The 16,803-nt window shown below is 41.8% G+C and overlaps 2 protein-coding genes across 2 annotated transcripts; both read left to right on the forward strand.

The window, feature by feature from the left end:
• Positions 1-1,854: 1,854 nt before the first annotated feature.
• LOC139451426 (uncharacterized) lies at positions 1,855-6,761 on the forward strand. The gene is made up of 3 exons (XM_071232959.1): positions 1,855-1,964; positions 3,320-4,022; positions 4,829-6,761. Exons 2-3 carry the CDS (start codon positions 3,327-3,329, stop codon positions 6,671-6,673), a joined length of 2,541 nt encoding a protein of 846 aa, XP_071089060.1. The 5' UTR covers positions 1,855-1,964; positions 3,320-3,326; the 3' UTR covers positions 6,674-6,761.
• A 2,731-nt stretch (positions 6,762-9,492) lies between these two features.
• On the forward strand, positions 9,493-11,271 carry LOC139453848 (mucin-22-like). Its single transcript, XM_071235300.1, has one exon. The coding sequence runs from the start codon at positions 9,493-9,495 to the stop codon at positions 11,269-11,271; it is 1,779 nt and encodes a 592-aa protein (XP_071091401.1).
• Positions 11,272-16,803: the final 5,532 nt, after the last annotated feature.

Here is a 16,803-nt window from a genome sequence, read left to right on the forward strand (position 1 = left end):
CTCCTGCACCCGGTTGTAAGACTGTGCATCTGACCTACATATAGGCGTCAGCGTTCTGGGAAATCTACTTTCTCTTCCATTGTGATAAATTCTTGGTAGTGCAGCCCTGCATAACGACAAATCAATCAGTCCTCAACGGAGGTATGCCGTCAACAACAGCTGTGATATAAGGGTCGAAGAGTGAGTGAGGTTAAAGTTTACGTCACATCGGCAGTATTTCAGCCATATCGTGACGAGAACAGCTCTGCATAACGACAATCAGTCCTTAACGTGTGTGTGTGTGTGTGTGTGTGTGTGTGTGTGTGTGTGTGTGTGTGTGTGTGTGTGTGTGTGTGTGTGTGTGTGTGTGTGTGTGTGTGTGTATGTGTGTGTGTTTTGTTTTTTTTACTTGCTGAACAAGTTCGAATTAATGTCGTATAATAGTGCACTAGCCCACTGAGATAAAATGCTACAATACAATGACCCGGGGTTTGTGAGAGATACACATATGTCCCACATGTTGATATATCCCAATTGCAGAGCTATAAATAGGCTTTTGGTTTTTTGGTATTTTACCCAGGGGTTTGATTTTGATTGGGTATCCACAAATTTTAGAGGGTTTTCAAATTTTCGTAACCCACCTATTTCTTGACATCTGAGCATTTTCGTCTCCTGCACCCGGTTGTAAGACTGTGCATCTGACCTACATATAGGCGTCAGCGTTCTGGGAAATCTACTTTCTCTTCCATTGTGATAAATTCTTGGTAGTGCAGCCCTGCATAACGACAAATCAATCAGTCCTCAACGGAGGTATGCCGTCAACAACAGCTGTGATATAAGGGTCGAAGAGTGAGTGAGGTTAAAGTTTACGTCACATCGGCAGTATTTCAGCCATATCGTGACGAGAACAGCTCTGCATAACGACAATCAGTCCTTAACGTGTGTGTGTGTGTGTGTGTGTGTGTGTGTGTGTGTGTGTGTGTGTGTGTGTGTGTGTGTGTGTGTGTATGTGTGTGTGTTTTGTTTTTTTTACTTGCTGAACAAGTTCGAATTAATGTCGTATAATAGTGCACTAGCCCACTGAGATAAAATGCTACAATACAATGACCCGGGGTTTGTGAGAGATACACATATGTCCCACATGTTGATATATCCCAATTGCAGAGCTATAAATAGGCTTTTGGTTTTTTGGTATTTTACCCAGGGGTTTGATTTTGATTGGGTATCCACAAATTTTAGAGGGTTTTCAAATTTTCGTAACCCACCTATTTCTTGACATCTGAGCATTTTAACTTGAAAACCTGTTTCTTAATAAACCCTGTACGTTATTTAAAACTATGTGAATAGTAGTATACCTGTCTGCGTCTGCTTGCGGCTCCCTCTGCCGGAAGCCGTTTGCAAAACCTGGCACACTGTAAGTAAGGCGCTATTTTTTTAAATCACCAATCAGCGACTATTAAAAAAACAGCATGTGCATTGACTAGGCAGTATGTGCTTTTTCATTGACATCTATCAGTATGTGGTCAAGCTCGCCGACCTTTCAGATGCATGCCATCTTATCTCAATTGCGAAGAATGATGCTTTTGATGTCAATCACAGGATTGTCTGGTCCAGATTCGATTATTTACAGACCGCCGCCATATAGCTGAAATGTTACTCAATGCGACATGAAACAACAAACAAACAAGATCATTCAGTTCATTCATGTGGAGTGACTAAATTTTACAAGGAGCGATATGACTCTTCGCCGACAAACACATCGCCAATCGGAAAGTCCTTGACATTCCTGTTCGTAAGAAAGGCTGACAACACTGATAAAGCCAACAGCGGAGAGTAAATCCCGATCTAGTTCATTTTAAGAACTGTTTTCAACAGCGTTAGTTGACAACAGCTTAGCAAGAAGTAGCGTACATGGATATGCGTACTTGCTGGGTCGCCCTGACTAAATGCCCTTTCGTTGATAACTACACCGATTACATCTAAAGGTGGGTAATTATGTATTCTTTTTGCCAATTAATATATAGTGTAACAATATATAACATATAACATATAATACCCCATTCTGTCGTAAATTAGAATAGCAAATGTCAATTATGAATAAGGGGTTTAGAACGGATGATATATAACGTAAGGAGGTGTAATCATAGAATGATTCATCTGACCGATTCAGTGTTATGAAACAAGCTGTAAAATGTCACCGTGACCCTGATACCACACAGTCGGACCCTGCCTGGTACAATTGTTAGTAAGCAGCTGACACACACACTTATGTGGGTCAACTGTTATTGAACGTTATTTCACACGCGCGCTTTATTGTGGAGAGTTTTTTTTTAATTTTTGGAATGTTGAAACTTAAATAATTGGAGTTAACATTACATTTCCGATCAGCATTGTTATTAAGAGAGATAGTGAGTTGGGTTTATGCCGCTTTAAACAAAATTCCAGTCATATCAGGGCGTGCGAGCTTAATGTTGGAGGAAAGGCTGAAGTGATGCAGGTCACACACGTTTACCACTTTTGTCAAACGGTAATAGGTTTGGTGCTAGATAAACTAGAAACATAATTGAACACACCGGTATTCGAACCCACAATCATAGGTTTCTGGCATACCCAAGGGACACAACTCTACACAGTGAATTGTGGCGACTAAGACGACTGGATCACCCGTGCCCCAATTATTATTAATGTTTATTATGTGTTAATATTGAATGTATATCAAGTCTTGTTTTCAGCAATAGAAGTCAAGGTTGTGAGTGAGTGAGTGAGTTGGGTTTAAAGCCGCTTTTAACAGTATTCCAGTTATATCGCGGCGTGTCAGCTTATGTGGGAGGAAGGCCCGAAGTGATGCAGGTCTCAGACGTTTACCACTTCGGTGAAACCCACGAGCATGGGTATGGTGCTGACAAACCTAGAAACATAATCGGGGCGAACCGGGATTCGAAACCCACAATCATTGGTTTCTGGCGTGCCTAAGGGACGCATCACTGCTGCACAGCGATTCGCGGCGCCTTAGACGACTGGGCCCCCCGTGCCCCCTGTCAAGGTTGTGACTTTATTACAGTTATGAAGTAATGGGGTATCAATTGTATTGGCGGCCCAATCTTCCAACGCGCCGCAATGCTCTGTGCAGAGTAGTGGGTCTTTGGAGCGTATCGTTCATGATCGTTTGTTCGAATCCCGTGGTCGTGGACTGCACTAAACGTTAAAGACCTGCATCACTTCGGGCTTTACTACCACTCGTTGGAACGCCATGAAATAACTGAAATATTGTTCAAAGCGGCGTTAAAGCAGACTCACTCACCCACTCGCTCAATACATTTATGTACACTTTCCATTTCAGCACAGTCATGAATAACCGTGGCGTGTTGCCTGGGCCGAAGGACTCTGGAAAGCCACAGCTGCGTCCTCTCTACACCCCTCACAACATAAAGCTGTACTCACACTTCACACCAGTGTATGTCCAGCACCCATGGCCGACTAATCTGGAGCTGGTTGAACAGGAACCGAGCCAGGTCTCGTCATCTCGTCAGAGTTTGCACGGCTCAATCCAACAGACAACATGTCATGCACATGTTCCAAACAGCTCTGTTCCTCGAGAAAAACCAAGAGAGCACACACAGAGGAATGACTGTCCGCCTCCTGCAGCACAGGGTGTATTGTATTGCCAAGACGAACAGGGAACAAAGGTTGTTGCACATGTTCAAAATAGCTCTGTTCCTCGAGAAAAACCAAGAGATCACACACAGAGGAATGACTGTCCGCCTCCAGCAGCACATGGGGTATTGCATTGCCAGGACGAACAGGGAACTGCTGAGACAGCACTGGGACTGATAGCTTGTGCTTCTGATGACGTTACTTCGCAACCTGAAACAAATACCAAACAAGAGTGTGAACGTTTAAAGGACTTCCAGACACCGTGCATTAATAAAGGACAAGATATGGACACAGAGAGATCTTCGAAGACAGAGCGGCCATTGAATAGAAAACAAGACAAACAGGCTATGGTGCCAAAAACAGGCCGCATGTCGATACCCTTGATTACCGTAAGTAGTGTTAATGAATGAAGTGGTATGGCTTTACGCCACTTTTAGCAATATTCCAGCAATATATCACGACGGGGGACAACTGGAATGGGATTCACACATTGGACCCACATGGTTAATCGAACCGGGCCTTCGACGTAACGAAGTAATAGGAGTGACTGAGTGAGTGAGTTGGATTTAACGCCGACAGTTATATCGCGGCGTGTCAGCTTAATGCGGGAGGAAAGCCCGAAATGATGCCACGTTTACCACTTCGGTGCAACCCACGAGCACGGGTATGGTGCTGAAAAACCTAGAAACATAATCGGGACGAACCGGGATTCGAACCCATAATCATAGGTTTCTGGCGTGCCCAAGGGACGCAACTCTGCTGCACAGCGAATCGCGGCGTCTTAGACGACTGGGCCACCCGTGCCCCAAGAAGTAATAGGAATGTTTCATGAACAATATTAGTTAATTTCCCATTGATTTCCTTTCGTCATCAACTCGTCATGAACACCAACAATGTGCCTCTTGTCTATGTCATAGTCGCCTAAGGCTCTGAAATTCCTTAAGCGTGCCAGAAACCTATGATCGCGGGTTTGAATCTAGATTTTCCTGATTATGTTTCTAGGATTGTCAAATTCGTAAACATCCAAGACCTGCATCACTGCGGGCTTTCCTCCCATGTCAAACTGACACGGGATACTGTTAAGACAGGAATACTGTTCAAACTGTGTTGAACCCACCCACTGACTCATAATGTTTTACAGGCTGGCTTACTGACTTGTGTTGAGGTGTTACCAAAATACTGCTTTTTATTCCAGATGAAACCATGCAAGCTGTTACACAGAGGCCATGTACCATACTCAGTCATCGTGCGGACGACGCGCAGGCCAAGTGGCGTGTACAAGATAGCCTACAAGTGGGAAACTATCTATGTCAGTTCGCCAACAAGCAATATCATCAAGGAGCTTCGGAAACAGTTCAGTGGTGATGGCAAGCAGGAGATAGTAAAGTTCTTGCTGAATCTTACCAAGGAGGAACTTGAGCTGGTGTCAGTGTTCTGGCTTAATGAGAGCATACATGTCCATCACTGTGGAAGGTCCTACCTGGAATGTATCAGAGACCTGCAGGGAAAGAAACCAATGTTTAACGACATACAACCGAGTCTCTGCTCGATGACAACTTCCGGTGTGACAGTTATCAATAATCAATCCAAAACTTCAAAAGATGATAGAGAACAATCACAGCATGTATCTATCCTACCTAGCCACGCTACTGAAGATGCAGACAGATATAGCCCATTAGATGATCATAGTGCACCTACATTCCGCTTGATGCCGAGAAAGAGACCTGCCTGTGATGATGGAGAGAAATCACAGTTTCATACCGATGCAAAGAAAAAAAAGTATGATCAACATGGACAACTGTCAAGGCATCTTCCGACAAAGAGTCCCAAGGACATTCCCATCTGTCGACGTCAAACAACCTTATCTTCTTCAGCCACAGTGCCGAGTACAGTAATGAACTTGAATATGAAAATAACTGAGATGTCACTGAGCAATATTTCTACAAATACAGCCTTGGTCGTGTCATCCGGACAAAGATCTCAACCAATACGAGCTTCTGAAGATAAGTCAATGAACCTTCAAAACTTGCATGAAAATCAGACAACCCATGATGTGCTTCAGCAGTTAGGTATTTCTCCCCGGTCACCAGAATTTGAAGCCAGGACCAAAAATGATAATATTGGGAAAGTGACTGGACATGCTGTACCAACGAACATCATTAGAAAAGATAAAAGAGTAGATGCGACACTTTCAACTGTCACTAAAGAGTACCAACCTGCCTGTCCTACCACAATACAGGTAAATAAATATTCCCCAAAGAAGCTACAACGACAGAGCATCAGAGGAAAATGTAAATCTCCCAATAAAGAGACATTAAGAGATCACTCAACGGTTCTAGGGAAACATTCACAGACAGGATCCCCTTGTTTCGAACCATCCTCTGCAGAGAAGGGCCAGAAACACACTGTCGGTTCTGCACATTCTCAACACATAACAATAACACCTCGATATGAGCTTATGCAGCCTGAGAAGAGAACGAGGGGCAATGTCTATTCAGATCAAGAACAGAAAGTATCAACAACAAGTGGAATTGACCCTACTAAGAACAAGAAAATAACTCCAGTGTCTTCCGAATCAATTTCCGATAACAGTTTTGCAAACAAACCGTCTGTGGTCACGCCTCATGCTGTAAACCAGAAACCAGAATTAAATGTGTCCAAACTGTTGGAGAGAATGTTAAAAGCTGCACCAACCCAACAGAACCCACCAAACTTTCTTGGTCAGACAAAAACGCCTGGTGAAGGTAGAGGCTGTAAAACCAAGAGTCCACAGTGCAAAGGCCGAGGCTCCCATACTGGAAAGACTTTGGTTTGTGAGTCCATTGTCTCCCGTACGCAAATATATTCCTCAATCCAACGCTCTCAGACAACAGTTGGAAACAAAACATCAGGAGAAACACGTAAAATCAGGGCACGACAATTGCTTAAGAAAGACACAGATTCAACGCAAGGTGTTGGGGTATTCTCAGTGCTCAAGACCTTTGGCTCGAAAGTTTTGAATATGATGAACCCATTTGTAACTTCAAACGATGGTCAGTAGGGTTGAAAACGCTCAAACAACACTGAGCTATACACTGCTTTGAACATGAGTTCAGTTGATGCGCGGCAGCAGACCAAACTGATGTACTCTGTCGGACAAAAGTATTCACCCGAGGTTGATGATGAATAAAACAAACAAGATATGGTCATTCTATGGTGATGAATTTGATACAGGTATCACAGTAAACTGTTGTGTTTTAGACCTTACGTCTGCAGTGTTGCAGCGACTGTTTTCCGCCTTCTAACGTTTTGATAACGTTTGGCATTTTTTGTCATCTCCAATTTTCAAGTGTATCCTTTCTTTTGCCCGGTCACAGACATACACACTTACCACTGAAAACCCACCACCACTCGTATTGTGCTCATAAACATAATCAGATGCTTTAGTAAGCAGTCCACATCCCATCAAACCACCACATACACTTTCTGTGTAAATGCAAAATACGCCGGACCACTTTGGATCATCTGCCGAAACAGATTCCACCGGGTGTAAACGGCAAAAAATTGATTTTACTTCCAGAATCGGGCGTATTTCATGACCTTGCTTATGCTCTTATTCTTTCCGACAAACTTGTTATATCCCTGATTGTGTTTTGCGGAAGTGTCAGTGTTCGGGAGGGTCGGCCTTCAAAATGGGTAACGCATGTTGTTTTGTTTTGTTATATATGTGTCGTATATTGACTTCTGTTATTTCATCCTGTATCAAGTACAATTAATACCTTAACGAATCGCAATTATATATCAATGAAAAATCTCATATATTCAATGTCATTGGTGAGCCCTCATCAGGCAGGTTATGATGATTATAACTGGGACTGAACCGACAGCATTCAAAAGATGCGGCCTTTTTATACAGCCAAATGTGATATTTGTCAATTGATATCAAGTTATATTTTCAAGGTCTTGTTTTATTGCATAAAATGAATTCTTAAGTGTACAGTGATCATCAATTCAGTTTATGTGTATGGTTTCGTAAGAGAGGAGCAAATAGTTAAATTAATTTTGCTCCATGTTTAGAACTGACTTCAACATTTCTTTTGCGTTTATAGAAGATTAAACGACAATTTCGGGGTGCACACTGTGTAAATCCGTATAGTAGATGTACGCAAAGAGTGCACGCCCGTTTTCACTCCATAAACGCAACAACAAAAATTGAAATCAATTATCAATAAATACGTCAACAATAATAATAACTTCACAAAAACTGCTGACAGCCATAAGGAATCAGCGACATTATTCAGCGCAATAACGTAATTATTTTTTATACAAGCCCCTCCCATTCTATTGTCAGCCAATCAGAAATCAGTTGTCCGTTAGTGCGCACGGCTTAATTTTGTTTTCGGTTTATGGAAACATAAACGCAAGACATGTGATGGAATCACTTTTTTTATTTGTTTACTTAATTATTTCAGTATAAATGAAGTTCTTGATTACCTTTTGTGCTTGTTTTAGTTGCCTTCGGTAAATGTTAGATCGTCTGCGGTAAATGTTAGATCACCTGCGGTAAATGTAAGATCGCCTGCGGTAAATGTTAGATCGCCCGCGGTACATGTAAGATCGCCTTGGGGAACTTCCAAGTCAGGAGTGGTTGGTACATCAGACATGTCTTCACAAGGTGGTATAAAGTCGACGCCAAAGGTGTTTGAAGACGGCAAACGACATCATGGAGATTCTGATGGACCAACTGTGGAACCAGAGAGTCCTGAGAACAGGCATTCGTTGCAGGCGAAAAAACGTCGATTATCGATACCCCTGATGGAGGCTAGTGATCTATCGAAGTACGTTGATGTTGTTCTTTTTTCAGCGTTAATGCCCCAATATGGATTCCGTATTTCATCAAAGTTGTTTGTTATATCGTTTCTTCGGCATTTATTTGATGTGTACTGTATACTAGTGTTAACTATAAGTAATAATACCTTGTATTCTACCATGACATTGTTGAATGCTTGATTCTGATTGGTTAAAAAGAGGTTTCCTTTTTAATCTACAGTGGGACTACATCAAATTTCAAAACACAGTAGGTTTATCTCCTAAATAGGCGATTGATTAATTACAAGCACAGAAACCCATTTCCATATGCTATGAAATCTGTCACAAATTTGAAGATCTCCTTATAGCAGGGACGTTGGTTTCCAAGTAACCCTCCGTTCAACTATCAGGCATGTTTCCCTGTCTTCTCGGCACCTTCCGCGGTTTTCTTTTGTTTCTGAAAATAAATTCACACCGGTAAATACCACTTCAAATGATTCCATGTACGGTCTAGTATAATCCTAGTAAAGAATATAGTACTATGTATGTTTATAGGTATGTGTTTAAAAGTAACATATGATAGTATTGGTGTATCTCTGCAGTGGTGAATATTTGTTTTAAGCGAAGCGTATCTTTTCCTCAGCATACAAAACATAATATTATTGAAAATAGTTAAGTACCATGAAGAATATTGATTGACGAATGATTGTTTCGAAATAACAGCATACTGAATCGCTAAATATTACATCGTCCATTATATACACAAAACTGTAAATTTGTTTCTCAATCTAAGACCCCGCTCATATGCACATGTATTTTACATAGGTATGTAAATTAATATTCTATGAAAGTTTGTTCTGTCAGCAAACTATGTGTCATATGCTATGAAATGTATGAAAATGCTGCTTTTATTTGTAGCTGGTGGTATACATGTATACTGAGTTTTCCCTTTTATCACGTTATGTTTTCAGTATTTTACAGAATAAAAAATTATCAACTATTTTATAAGTGTTTGAAATCAATGCTCCAGAGACTACACATGTGTCTGTTGATGCTCCAGAGACTACACATATGTCTGTTGATGCTCCAGAGACTACACATGTGTCTGTTGATGCTCCAGAGACTACACTTGTGTCTGTTGATGCTGCAGTGACTACACATGTGTCTGTTGATGCTCCAGAGACTATGCATGTGTCTGTCGATGCTCCAGAGACTACACATGTGTCTGTTGAAGCTCCAGAGACTACACATGTGTCTGTTGATGCTCCAGAGACTACACATGTGTCTGTTGGTGCTCCAGAGACTACACATGTGTCTGTTGACGCTCCAGAGACTACACATGTGTCTGTTGATGCTCCAGAGACTACACATATGTCTGTTGATGCTCCAGAGACTACACACATGTCTGTTGATGTTCCAGAGACTACACATGTGTCTGTTGATGCTCCAGAGACTACACATGTGTCTGTTGATGCTCCAGAGACTACTCATGTGTCTGTTGATGCTCCAGAGACTACACATGTGTCTGTTGATGCTCCAGAGACTACACATGTGTCTGTTGATGCTCCAGAGACTACATATGTGTCTGCTGATGCTCCAGAGACTACACATGTGTCTGTTGGTTCTCCAGAGACTACACATGTGTCTGTTGATGCTCCAGAGACTACACATGTGTCTGTTGATGCTCCAGGGACTACACATGTGTCTGTTGATGCTCCAGGGACTACACATGTGTTTGTTGATGCTCCAGAGACTACACATATGTCTGTTGATGCTCCAGAGGCTACACATGTGTCTGTTGATGCTCCAGAGACTACACATGTGTCTGTTGATGCTCCAGGGACTACACATGTGTCTGTTGATGCTGCAGTGACTACACATATGTCTGTTGATGCTCCAGAGACTACACACATGTCTGTTGATGTTCCAGAGACTACACATGTGTCTGTTGATGCTCCAGAGACTACACATGTGTCTGTTGATGCTCCAGAGACTACTCATGTGTCTGTTGATGCTCCAGAGACTACACATGTGTCTGTTGATGCTCCAGTGACTACACATGTGTCTGTTGATGCTCCAGAGGCTACACATGTGTCTGTTGATGCCCCAGAGACTACACATGTGTCTGTTGATGCTCCAGGGACTACACATGTGTCTGTTGATGCTGCAGTGACTACACATATGTCTGTTGATGCTCCAGAGACTACACACATGTCTGTTGATGTTCCAGAGACTACACATGTGTCTGTTGATGCTCCAGAGACTACTCATGTGTCTGTTGATGCTCCAGAGACTACTCATGTGTCTGTTGATGCCCCAGAGACTACTCATGTGTCTGCTGATGCTCCAGAGACTACACATGTGTCTGTTGGTTCTCCAGAGACTACACATGTGTCTGTTGATGCTCCAGAGACTACACATGTGTCTGTTGATGCTCCAGGGACTACACATGTGTCTGTTGATGCTCCAGGGACTACACATGTGTCTGTTGATGCTCCAGGGACTACACATGTGTCTGTTGATGCTCCAGAGACTACACATGTGTCTGTTGGTGCTCCAGAGACTACACATGTGTCTGTTGACGCTCCAGAGACTACACATGTGTCTGTTGATGCTCCAGAGACTACACATGTGTCTGTTGATGCTCCAGAGACTACACATGTGTCTGTTGATGCTCCAGAGACTACTCATGTGTCTGTTGATGCTCCAGAGACTACACATGTGTCTGTTGATGCTCCAGTGACTACACATGTGTCTGTTGATGCTCCAGAGGCTACACATGTGTCTGTTGATCCCCAGAGACTACACATGTGTCTGTTGATCCCCAGAGACTACACATGTGTCTGTTGATGCTCCAGGGACTACACATGTGTCTGTTGATGCTGCAGTGACTACACATATGTCTGTTGATGCTCCAGAGACTACACACATGTCTGTTGATGTTCCAGAGACTACACATGTGTCTGTTGATGCTCCAGAGACTACACATGTGTCTGTTGATGCTCCAGAGACTACTCATGTGTCTGTTGATGCTCCAGAGACTACACATGTGTCTGTTGATGCTCCAGTGACTACACATGTGTCTGTTGATGCTCCAGAGACTACACATGTGTCTGTTGATGCTCTAGAGACTATACATATGTGTCTGTTGATGCTACAGAGACTACATCTATGTCTGTTGATGCTCTAGAGACTACACATGTGTCTGTTGATGCTCCAGAGACTACATATGTGTCTGTTGATGTTCCAGTAAGTGTCTGTTGATGCTCCAGAGACTACACATGTGTCTGTTGAAGCTCCAGAGACTACACAAGTGTCTGTTGATACTCTCCAGAGACTACACATATGTCTGTTGACGCTCCAGAGACTACACGCGTGTTTGTTGATGCTCCAGAGACTTCACATGTGTCTGTTGATGCTCCAGAGACTACATATGTGTCTGTTGATGCTCTCCAGAGACTACACATATGTCTTTTGAAGCTCCAGAGACTACACATGTGTCTGTTGATGCTCCAGTGACTACACATGTGTCTGTTGATGCTCTCCAGAAACTACACATGTGTCTGTTGATGCTCCAGTGACTACACATGTGTCTGTTGATGCTCTCCAGAGACTACACATGTGTCTGTTGATGCTCCAGAGACTACACATGTGTCTGTTGATGCTCCAGTGACTACACATGTGTCTGTTGATGCTCCAGAGACTACACATGTGTCTGTTGATGCTCCAGAGACGACGCATATGTATGTTGATGCTCCAGTGACTACACATGTGTCTGTTGATGCTCCAGAGACTACACGCGTGTCTGTTGATGTTCCAGTGACTACACATGTGTCTGTTGATGCTCCAGAGACTACACGCGTGTCTGTTGATGCTCCAGAGGCTACACATGTGTCTGTTGATGCTCCAGTAAATTCACATATCTCTGTTGATGCTCCAGAGACTACTCATGTGTCTGTTGATGCTCCAGAGACTACACACGCGTCTGTTGATGCTCCAGTAAATTCACATATGTCTGTTGATGCTCCAGAGACTACACCTATGTCAGTTTGATGCTCCAGAGACTACACACGTGTCTGTTGGTGCTCCAGACTACACACGTGTCTGTCGATGCTCCAGAGACTACACATGCATGTATACCTATGTCTGGGTGTATAAGTTCGATAAGTTATGTGTTTCTCCTCCAGACTTTGTGTTCTGGTGGCTTTATATGTCATGGCCTTGCTCCGACAATACATTTGTGACACACATCACCCCAGGACAAGCCGAACGGGGACTCGTGTCCTTTCTCGAATGATTCCGTGATGGAAAAATCATGAGAATCTGTAGAAATCGGTAATAGAATCAACGAGCCCCAAAGGGTCGAGTTGATTATACTTCCGGAATGAACAGAGTCGAGTGATTGTTTTCCGATTTAAATGATGGTATGGTTGATATAATTTATCTATAGCTTTGCATAATGACCTACAGTTGCGTCAGTTTTTGCTTTTCATCTTTAGAGTTTAAATATTGGCGTATAAACCCTGAGAACAACTTCAAATAAGAATGATAACTATATTTCTGTTTGAGTCCAGTTGTACTCATAAAATGTTACAGTTGTACTGACATCTTCCTGTTGTAAAAACGATGCAACCTCTCTATAAAAAGAAACATTTTGTTATAGAATAGAGCCAGGTACCATCTTTTAACGTCTTTAGGTATGGCGCGAGCGGGGATCGAGCCGTCTCAAAAGTTTTTTGTGTACATGGTGTGCGGAATACCATCATATAAACATAAAAATAACCTGTAACAAAGCACTGTCAATTATCTGCGATGGGGATTAAGCGCAGAATAACTAGGAGGGGCCATATTGACTTTAACTGTTGTACAGTAAGATTTGGGTAGCAAGTGGCTGATTGGCTGACTGACATAGAAGCACAGCCACGTGACAGATATGACGTCATTATAGTAGACCATACAATTACACCAAACATAGTTTAACAAAGAAGGCCACTCGTAATGAGGGAATATCACATATCAGTCAAAACAGATCGCAGAAAGATATGTGTGTTTGGAACCCGAACAACACCGTCGATTTTCCTGGAATGAAGAGACTGGGGATTACTTTAGAGAATTATTATCATTAAACCTTACACATAACGTTATTTATACATTAGCTGGCAGGGAAAGGAAAATATACGCCCATGTTTGATGGTGATAAAAATGAAACCAACAAGAAATGGTGCTGTATTTCATACGGATGGCATAGTTGTCTTTTGGACCTTAAGTTTGCAGTGTTTCGTTTGTAACGTTTTGATGATGTTTGTAATGTTTTGGTCAAGTCCATGTTTGCAGTGTATCCTTTCTTTTGCCCGGCAGTTTGTGTTAGTCTAGGGATAGCCAAGCTTAAGGTATATCACTATATGTTTGCCCAGCCTAAGTAAGGGTAGCCACGTTTAGCTAGCTATCAATCCTTGGCACAGGATCTCCAATTTTTGTTCTTCGGTCACCATACGAGATAACGACATGCGCCCGGCTGATTATCCAACTACATGTTTTGCTGATATGGATCCTCTGTAAGGTGTAACGAAACTGACTTAACACCGGTTTATTCGTTTCTGAAAGTCGTTTGGTTGGATATCACCTGCGTTAGACACATTACTGGATCGGCGGCAGGTAAGAGGATCTTATTTATTACTGATTGTAATTTTTATATTGCTGGGTCGGCAGCGATAAGTGACATTTTTTTATATTCATATTGTTGCTCCATGTGTGTTGACAGATAAATCAACATTATCTCAATGCACCTATTAAGATAGCTGCATATATCAGTTGTCAGGACCTTCCGGGACTATGAAAGCTTTATGCTAAATATTTGTGAACTACTTTACCTATGTTGATATATGCCGTCATGGAGACTATACAAAGAGAGAGTGGAAACTAATTAGTCATTTATCTACACTATACAGTAAACTACTGTTATAACGAAATCAAAGGGACTACTTATTTTAGTTCGTTATAACCGTAGTTCGTTATAAACATATATACAGCATAACTACAGCAAATAGTCGGGACCAAAAAGTAAGTTCGTTATATCCGTCAGTTCGTTATAAGCGTGTTCGTTTTAACAGTAGCCTACTGTATAGTGAGTGAGTGAGTTAAAATTTAACGTCACATCGGCAGTATCTCAGCCATATAGTGACGAGTTCTACTGTATAGTGGAACCGCTGGAAGGTGGTCCCGCTCCGGTGCACTCATGGTCGATTCGGTGCTGGAAATGGGAAAATATCTGTTCGCTGGTTCCCGTAGTCACTCGGAAATACACGAAAACAGAATCGGAATACCGCCGGAAACAAGCAAAAACAGGAGAAATTTAATCCGATAGCGTTACGTCCATTTGTCGCTGTTTACTTCCTGCTCATGGTGTCTCTGCCGGTTCTAGCCACATCATCTAAAACAGAAAACGTTTCAAGACTGACATCAATATTAAGAAACAGAATTAAAAAAATACATGTAAACGTAATTTATTTCGGTTTATAGCGCTTTAAGCCTCAAATCTACGTAGCAAAAAACAGGGTCAAGACAATTCCCCACATTTTTCTTGTTAGAAATTAATAAGAGGAAGCTTCGTGGTTAGCTCCGGAAATATTTTCAGGAGGTGTTCTCCTAAACTCTGCTACCAATAATCAGAAAATATGAGAAATGAGTATGGAGTGTCATGTTGTCTGGCTGTAGCTATGATTTCTGATTTTAACAATCACCCGGCGTAACCATGTTGACAGGATTTCATTAGGGATTGTTATTTTGATAATATGTTATTGTCCAGTGAGCATGCTGAAGATTGGTGCTTGGTGATACCTGAGATAGCAGTTTAAATTAGAGGAAATTGATAATGGATGCTTAATATCATCTTTTTAATCCTTTCATCGTCTCCAAAATCTTCTCTGAGGTATCTACTGGTCATCTTCCCGAGGCAAGAGAGTTAACTGTCAGTGACTATAAAAGTCCAGTTTCCACCCTTGCCGAACTAGGCTGGTATTATGGAGTTACATTTTCCATACAGGATTTGCAAAGCATGTGCACCGCTAACTCGTTGTCAACAGATACTTTCTATATCTTTTCATGTTTTTATTCAAGGTGCTCACGTGATTTGATGCACTTCGCGATGTAAGACTCGTTTGATCACAATATAGATCTTGATTATCGATCAGATCGTCTTGACTGGGCGCCACCGTTTTGTTTGAAGCAAATGCAAGTGATACGATAGGTTGAATCTGATTGGTCAATAGGAGAGGCATAGAAAGGACATTACTCGTAATAGCCACTGGTGGCGCTACGATCGAGCCCAGGAATTCCAGCCTAGTTCGGCAAGGGTGGAAACTGGACTTTTGAAGTCAGTTAACTCTCTTGCCTCGAGAAGATGTCTACTGGTAGAAAAGTTTAGAAGTAACAATGGCATCGGAAAGTTAAAATCTGACAATATTTATATCATTATATTTTGTCAAATTTTAATAATACAGTGATTTTAATTGCATCATATTTATATTTAATGAGGGGGAAAGTCCATGTGGGAAGATGTCTTACACTCATAAAAAAATGTATTTAATGTTTTGGAGACCAAAGGAGCACGAAACATTTATTAGACAACAAAACAAACTCTGAAGCAACATAATATGAGGTTCAACTTCAGAAATATTCCAAATTTGGAATTGAGGGAAATGTGAGAAAATTGTTTTTGCAAGAACAATATGCTACATGCTCGGTCGTTCCCGGTGAAAGCAAAGCACCATGTAAAAGACGATGCAATCGTTTGGAAACCAAAGAGCCCACGGCAGGAACACAACCAGCCCCCAAGAACCTAAAGGTGTAGTCTACAAAATTTACTGCAACTGTGGACAATCTTACGTAGGTGAAACATCCCGCCCCATCAACACCAGAATCAAAGAACACAAAACCTCAACCAATAAATCAGACAGTAAATCAGCCATCTCGGACCATATCAGCAACTGTCTTAATCACAACATCAAATAGGACAACGTCCAAATTCTCTACAACAACCTCCATAATTTCACTAAAAGAAAACTAACAGAAGCAGTCCATATTGGCTTCCATCTATGTGTTCTCTGTCCATCGTGCTGTTGACAGTATAATCCCTTTGTTGTCAACACTTACTCATGTATGCAATTGTTGTTACTGTTAATCCTACTCATGTATGCTATTGTTGTTACTGTTAATCCTCTACCGTTAATCCTCCATCTACTATATATATTCTGTACTTTGTCCCTCATTCCAAATTTAAAAATTTCAAAAAATCAATATAAGCAACCCCTAAAAGCCCCCTCTTGGGTTGCACACACCACTTTCACCCTTCTCGGAATACACTAAATGGTCCGGCCAGGCCCG

The sequence above is a fragment of the Haliotis cracherodii genome, unplaced genomic scaffold (genome assembly GCF_022045235.1).
Source record: "Haliotis cracherodii isolate W230 unplaced genomic scaffold, xgHalCrac1.p SCAF_10, whole genome shotgun sequence".
NCBI classification, from domain to species: Eukaryota; Metazoa; Mollusca; class Gastropoda; order Lepetellida; family Haliotidae; genus Haliotis; species Haliotis cracherodii.